Raw genomic sequence first — 8159 nt, forward strand, 5'->3', positions numbered from 1 at the left:
ATACCTTCAGCTCCATGTTTTTAGTGGGACCACCATCCTCCTGGTTCCTCAGGCTTGTAAACAAAATTATGTTCAAAGCCTCTCTCCCTTTCACTTCCCCCAGCAATGGGAATTTGGTAGAATTTTCTTTTTCTGCAATGCCTCTTTACATGCAGTCAATTAATTTCAGGTCCTCACCCAAAAGCTATCTCAGGGATATTTACACTTGATCCAAATTCTATAAACCAACGTGTCTTCCTCTCCTTTCTCTCAAATTTAGATACAACTGGGAATAGGTGAAGGGGGAGGGAGGTTCTTACACTTGTGATCAAATTTCATAGCCATTCCAACTAAGCTGTTGAACAAACTTTTCCTGAGCACAAGAATAGCTAGGCCCAGAGCCAAGAAAAGAGGAGGCAAGGATGGCAGCCAAAAAACAGGTGAGCTGCAATCTTTCCACTCCCACACAAAACCTGGCCCTGGAGTGCGAGTCCCTGCATATGCTGATACCTTCTTCCACGTCTTGCTTTTGCCACATTCCTATATGCATGAACTCTGCCCCTAGGGTGGCTTCCCCACTTTTCCAATGCCAGTCTTCCTAGTGCCCTCAGAACCTCAAACCTAGCTGGTATCCCCTATCATGAGACTCTTCTCCTTCCAATTCATCTTACATCCTGGAGGGCTCTTCTGTCAATACTGTTCTTTTCCTAACACGAAAAACAACAACCAGATCCACTTATCGTTTATCCAGCCTTCCCACAGGGTTCCCAAGACAAAAGCCTACTTGGAGCTTCCTTGAAGTTTTCTGATCTTTGAGACCAGAGCAAGGGAAGTGGTATGAAGAATACTGAGGGTGCCAGCTGGCAGCTGAAGACAGCTGCTGGGAATCCCCACGTACTGTGGCAAGAGGTGTGGTGATGACCAATGAGTTCGAGAACCGCCAGTAAGACTTCAAGATCTACTGGTCACACCAGACTCTTCACCAGTGATCTCTGTACCCTTGCCATTTCAAAACTTGGCTCAGGAGTCATCCTCTCCCAAAAGCCTTCTTCCTAACCACTCCTTTATTCCATGGCATCACCATGCTTACGTACAGTGTTTTCCATTTTGTTTTAATTCATATACAATCATGTATATATTGCAGTGTCAGCATTTGAAGTGACTTTGATGTCTGTACCACACCTTGAACAAGACTGTAAGCTCTGTGAGGACAGAACTGTTTCTTCGCTTTCCAACCAAGGAACTCGGCCTAACGTACAGGCTACAAGAAATAACAGGGTTTTTTTTTTTATTTTCCATAAGATAACATAAAATGACATAAAATTTCCACGCAGCTTTTCAAAACTAACACTTTTAAGGTTGAGCAAGTTTGCAAGTATGGTACATTAAGGGCTGCAGAAAATACACCCACACTAGATAGAAAAGATGCCACTTATTGTTGGACCAAACATAAACTATGCTCCACCCAACCAGCTACACTATTACACCACGCTTCTTCCTTCGGGCTCTTTTATTTCTACTACGTAAGCTTGTAGCTCATTTTTGCTCTTAGCAGCACTGTAACTACAGAAGCTCACCTCTAAGTTTGCTGTTGGGGAATCTACTCTTCCCACCTGCACAACCGCTGGCTTCCCACACTGTCTCCAGTGTCCTGTGAGCAACCGCCCAATTACTGATTGGGGAAAGACAGCTTACACATTGACAGTCCATTCTTGGCAGCCCCTGGCTTTTACTGCTGGTCCTCACTTACTTAGCTTAATTGATTCAGAACAGTATCAAAAAGAGACATTATTACACAAGTTCTAAAAGAAAAAAAAAAAGACTATTGAAGAAAATTTAAATGTAAAAAGCCCCGGTCATTGTGCGGCTTTAAAACAGGCAAGCATGTGTGACATCGAGAGAACAGAATAACGCCTATTGAAATAGGGAACTTTGACTAATCTCATTGCACAAGTTTTAGTGTTTCACACATACACATTCTCAGAAAGTAAGATGGTCTCTAAGTGGGAAGCCCAACTGACTTCAAAATTATAATCCTTTGCAATAATAAGGTGTAGTGTTTCAACACAAAAACAATTTCAAAAAGTGTATACAGTTTTTTAAAGACAGCAATGTGAACGTTAGCGTGTCTCTGTGAAACCCGTACTTAGGGAAAAACACCCCAACAACTCATGCGCATGGGCTAACAGAGCATTTGTCACTTTCTCAGCAGTGGTCTTTCTTCCTATTGGACTGAGAGATCCCAGCAAAGATCCCTGCTTGGTTGCCACCCACTAAATGGGACCTGATGCAGCACAAACACTATTCCTAAGCAAGCAAAATTATGAGCTAGATGATCACTCCCTTTGGCCACATGGGGGAGAAGGTAAAATAAGCTTTGAGTTTTTCTTTTTAACTAAATATACCTTGTCCTACATACACCTTTATGCATGGATATAAAAATAATTTTGTAACTTATATTTCTACATCCTTCCATTTCAGTCACTGGCTGTTTTTTTTTACAGAATACATGACAAACTGGGGGCGTGCCTGCTTTCTTTTGTATAAGACACGACACTAGATTGCCCTCCAATGGAAATCAACATTGTTGAAGAAAAACCTGCATAATACCTTCAAAAGTGCTCAACAATTTTCCAGACAAGATGTGTGGTGTTTTTTTTTTTTTTTTTGAAGAAAAATTATGCCAACCACTATGCCAACATAGGTAGGGAAATCTGTACTGGCCCAGTAGCATCATCTGCAATAGACAGATAAACCTTCTGGCTATTCTGGTCAGTCTTCATTAAAAAAGACACAATAGAAATATAATAGCTTGTGTTTAAAATGCTGCATTAATATCACTTTGACCTGAGCTGCACTGTCCAATCACCTTTTTAAACATGTCACAGGACTGTTACTACTTCGCCTTTCTAAAACAACCCAATTCCTCCCAAGTATGCTGGAAAACAGTAATTTGACTGCTGTGACAAGACAAGAAAGAGTTAACTGTTCAAACACCTGATTGGAGTCTCTCAAGAGCTGCATGTCCAGGGGTGGATTTTTTAAAACTATATGTCATTCACTGCAATGGAAAACCATAGTATTGATGTTAATAGTAAAGTATCTTTTATGAGCCATGGTCTATACACAATGTAGGGCTGCATTAACTTCAAAGGTGGTAAGGAGATTAAAACAAATAGTTCATGGGACGTGACATGCAACACAGCATTAAACATAGAAGACTGAACAATCCCAGTGCCTTGGCAGGATCCTTTTATACTTCTTTGTTAATGAGGGAAATTCTTAAAATCCAATCCGGCAAGCATAAGTGTAAGGAAAAGCTTTTAAAATTTTATCACAACGTGTTAGTTGAGCTAATCATCAAAGCATTTTTTTATGGCAACAAAAGGGGGCTTTCCTTACCAAAATCAATACAACTCACTTTAAGATACCATATTTGTGCTGTTTTTAACCCCTAAAATGTGCCCCTCACGTTTAACATTTCCGGGGGTGGGGGGAAGACCGAAAATCACACCACCGGTTTCTAAGAGTCACCCCTCCCCCCTACTGCAGACAGAAACCATCCCAAGAACCTGGGACTCTTACTATGATCTTGGCAGCATTCAATCTCCCTGGTGCTAGGTTAGAAAGAACATGACAAAGGATAGTGACATGGAAGCAGGAAGTGCTTTACTGGAAAACTGGCGGTGGAAACTGCCCTTCCCTTTACAGTTGCTCCAGGACTTTCCTGGGGTCCCCACAACTCTATAACCCAGTGGGTCTCAGCCCTGTGGTCCTGGGAACCGCAGGAGCGCTTCACCAGGGAGCTGGTTAGAGATGCAAATTCAGGGCCCCACCCCAGGCAGACTGAATCAGAAACTCTGGGAATGGGGCCCAGCAATTTGTGCTTTAACAAGCACTACAGGAGATTCTGATGTACTTTAAAGTTGGAGAACCGCTCCCCTTCAAACTTTAAAGTGCAGACGAATCACCTGGGGAGCTTGTTCGAATGCAGATTCAAATCCAGCAGGTCTGAGGTGCGACCTGAGAGCCTCCACGTCACACAAGCTCCCGGGTCAAGTCTTCAGCAGGCCACACTGCCAGTGTTTCTGAAACCGGTTGTTTACCAAAAATACACCGGGCTGCTTATAAAATACGGGTTCCCAGGCACCACCCCAGACCAAGTTCATGTGAATCTCAGGAGACAGGGCCAGCTGAATATTGTACAACAGGTGGTTCTCTGCCTCAGCTGCACAGTAAAATCACCTGAGGAGCATTTAATAATCCTGATGTCCAGGCCCCATCCAGGACCAACTCAATCCGAATCTCTGGGATTGTGGGGTGGGTATCCATAGGTTGAATAATTCCCCAAGGGTTCCACTGGGTGGCCAAAGTTGAGAACCGCCGCTTCGAATCTAACCGGCTCAACACTTGGCACAGTGGATCCCTTTATTGTAGCAAATGGTTTCCTGTAACATGACTGTCTGGGTTCCCACATGAGTCCAAGACCTCGGATTTTGAATAGTAAAAAGCAACCAAAGTCACGTTTAAAATCATGTCTTAAACCTTATTTCTGTGGGCAAATGGGCCTGTACAATGGAGACCAGGGATTTAGTAATGCGTTCCTAACTTTTAACATGAATGTTATCTGTCTTCCATTAAACAAGTTTTCACTGTCCTCTCAAGCTGTAGCTACTGCCACCTCTGTGCGGTGGATAGGTACTCCAAGAAACAGCCACCAACAGTGAAGAATTTGTATCCATACAGCCTGTTCATATATTGGCATCCTTTCCCCAAACCTGAAACACATAGAGGAAATTTCTAATAATCTTTCAGAATGGAAGCGTAATTTGATCTAGAACTTCTAAACCTGTAAAAGGCAGATTTCACTACGTACAGACATTGTGACAGAAAGGCCCCAGGAAGGGGTGAAAGCCATGTGCTTTTACACGTGAGAATCTGAGTTGTTGAAAGCATGCCTTTTGGTGGACAGAGACAAGACCTCAAACACTGCTGCTCATGACGTGATACTAATAACTCGGGGAAAAAAAGAAGTATGTCCATTTACAGCTTATGCCCCGCCCCCCCAGCACAAAGCCACTAATAAGTACACGATGCTGTTAAATACGTAATATGTAAAACAGAAAATGTGTGGTGGTCATGAAGGCGCTGTCAGGAGATTAGTTACTTCACTCCCACAATCAAACACTGCTTTTAGGAAATTTTCTCGAATTTTCCACAGTACACCTCAAAAATGACTTTAAGACAAATGAAAATAAGACGCAGTCCTCTTTCCCCTTAAGTAAATGTTTGTCTTCCCTTTGGTCGTGATCAGTGTCTCTTCTAAATCAGTTGTTTTGTTGAACACATGACACATTCAAGGCCTGCTAGATGGTAATGGTTATGATTCTTCCACCACTGTTTCAACATATCTGTGATGGTGAAAAGTGTGCCTTATCTGTTTAAGTCCATGAAAAAGAAATCCAGGGGATGGGGTATTAGAAGACAAGCAATACCTTAAAAACATGTGCCAAGTGGCCACTTAAAATGACAGCGTCAAAACCCTTTTCTGTGTGAACTGGTCAAGCTCACTTTCCTTTTAAACTTCTCGTTATAGTCATTCAGTTAACCCAAACTCACTTGAAAATGTGTGAAAATAGCACCTCCTGAAAGTGTGTTCTCATATGCTTTGGAGCAACGGAGCGTGAATAGTAAAACAGCCTTTGCCAAAGTCATGTAACTGAACAGGAGTGAATTTTTGCAGTCCCATGACTTTGCAGAGCCAACCTATGTATCATCCCACGACTGGCTTTAATACATCATAGACATCCAAGAGAAGGCAGAGAAGTCACAAATAAGTGACTCAAGCTAATAAATATTTCACAGATCTTTTTTTTTTTACATGGCAGTTTCTTTCAAATGAATCTGACTTCTTAACCAAAAAACAAATTGGCTAACTAAAGGTGTGGGTTTAGGATGTACATTCCCAGAATTAAAACTATGAAATTTCTAAAATATTTAGTTTACTGGGCAAAGTGTCAGTCTGGATGCTCTTTCATGCATTTTTTATGAATAAATGCCCAAAGATGAAGCAAGTCAGAATGAAAATGCACAGACCACAGAACAGTGGCAAAAATACAAAATTAAATACATTTAAAGTACTAAGCCAAAGAAAACAAACAATACAAATTTAAAATTACCAGGACACTTTATTGCAATTTGCACTTTACATATTAATTTAATATTTTTAGTCTAGGCAGAAGTGTTTATACTTATCCAATAGTAGTCTAATCCCCTAATCTCACAAAATGAAAAGAAGCAGTTTGAAAAGAACATCAATTCAGGTATTTATGATATGGCGACAAGGGGCACTTGTGTTAGCTAGGAAAAGGGTTGATGGTTTTCACTAGAAGTTTCACAGAAATTTTTCTCTATTATTTTTGTTGTTGATGATGCTAAGAACTCATAATAAAAACAATTACCCTCTTTGTCATTCTGCCCTTCCTTGGGCTTTACATTCTGTCTAGCATTTAACTCAAAAAATCAGTTTACACTCAGTTTACACATTAAAAAAAAAAACCATATGCCCCATCTCCCACACATCCAAATGGATGGGGATTAGAATTAACCTGCTTTTAGCTGTAACTGCTATTTTAAACAATTTCAACCACACTTGAAGGGTAAAATAACTTAAAGTACACAAGCCAAAAGAAAGCATAAAAATTCCTACACACTCACTGTTGGGATTGTTTAATTATCTCTCAAATCGTGGAGCCTAACATAGATTTCTTACAAGTGAAATCGACACAAAAGCGAATGCACGCTTAACGTACAAACTGACAGTGACTGTATAGGGGACAGCTCTCTCTGAATGAGCTATTACGCAGACGGTGGAATTAACAAAAAAAAAAAAAAAAGAGGTCTCACTCTTCTGTGAGAGAGCTGGCGGTGCGCTTCACTAGAAACACATTTTAATGGGTATGTTCGGATAAAAATAGGTAGGAAGGGAAAATGTGTTTTTCAAAAAAAACCTCCTCCTTCCCCCGGACTCAAGGAAACCCGAAGGAAAAGACGGGTAACCTCATAAGCTCCGGAGCTAAGTTCCATCACTAGCAGAAGTTGGATAGTTGCTTTCACCCTGCAATGGGATGGTAACTCTCCTTGTGCAAGGTACGCGGGGCGGGAATACTGGCGGGGCTTTCACGTGGGGTAAATGGAAACCAAAGTGAGGAGAGGTCAACACCTTGAGTAATCCAGATCTCCAAAACCAGGGCGGTGGGAACGCGGGGTGGCGAAGGAGAGAAGGAAAGGGTCAAAACTCCTCGAAGTTATCGCAAAGAGAAAGCGAACTACCTTTGGGAACCAGTGAGCCATCTCTTGCAGCAGCACCCTGCTCCAAGTGTGGGGTGCTTGCCTCGGAGGGCAGAAAGCGCGGGGTGCCCTCCCTTACTTAGGTCGAGTGGCTCCGGGGACCCGGACAGAGAGAGAGGCAGGGGCCACCGCCGGCGGGCAGGCGGACTCGTACTTTGCTTCAACTCTGAGCCCCATCCCGAGCGCAAGGGAGAGGGCGGCGGAGGGCACGGTACTCACTAGGGCTCGTTGGTGAACCGGGGGGTCCGGGGCTGCTGGTATCCGTACAGGTGACAGTAGAGCACATCGAAGCAAAAGCAGCACATCTCCGCTGACACCACCATCTTCCGGGAGCCGGGCGATGAGGACGAGGCGGCGGACGACAAGGAGGGCGAGGAAGCGGTGGCGGCGGCCGGGGTAGAAAGTAGGGTCCCCACTCCGCAGCTCGGAGGTGGCGACAGGGAAATCCCCCCGCCGCCGCCGCCGCCGCCGCAGCCCTGGGGGGGCGAGAGGGTACAGCCACTGCCGCTACCTCCTCCGGCTAGACCTCCCAGCCCGTTGAGCCGCGTGCCGGCGCCTCCTAGTCCCAGCTCCCCAGCTCGGCACTGGCTCTCTCCGCTGCAGTGGGAGGAGGAGGAGGCGCCACCACCGCCACCCGAGCCAGAGGGGGGCGAACTGGACAGTTTCTGCTTCTTCACCCCGCAGCAACCCGCCGCCATCTTGGAACAGTCTCCCCCACGCAGAGCTTCCGACCCATAAGTGAGGCGAGCTGGCGGCGGGGGCGAGCACGCTGCGGCCCCGGCCGCCGGGGGCGCGCCAGGGGCTCGCGGGGCGCGCGCGCGCCGCTTCCC

At 44.4% G+C, this 8159-nt stretch overlaps 1 protein-coding gene across 4 annotated transcripts in view; it reads right to left on the reverse strand.

The window, feature by feature from the left end:
* The window catches only part of AMMECR1 (AMMECR nuclear protein 1), a 110908-nt gene extending 102848 nt beyond the window's left edge, over nt 1-8060 (reverse strand). For all 4 annotated transcript variants that reach the window (XM_049644180.1, XM_049644179.1, XM_049644178.1 and 1 more), the window contains exon 1: nt 7549-8060. In XM_049644180.1, the coding sequence (XP_049500137.1) occupies nt 7549-8027 (479 nt within the window). In that variant the 5' untranslated portion in view covers nt 8028-8060. The remainder of the gene's footprint in view (nt 1-7548) is intronic.
* Between the last annotated feature and the right edge of the window lie 99 nt (nt 8061-8159).

Source organism: Panthera uncia, chromosome X (genome assembly GCF_023721935.1).
Source record: "Panthera uncia isolate 11264 chromosome X, Puncia_PCG_1.0, whole genome shotgun sequence".
NCBI lineage: Eukaryota > Metazoa > Chordata > Mammalia > Carnivora > Felidae > Panthera > Panthera uncia.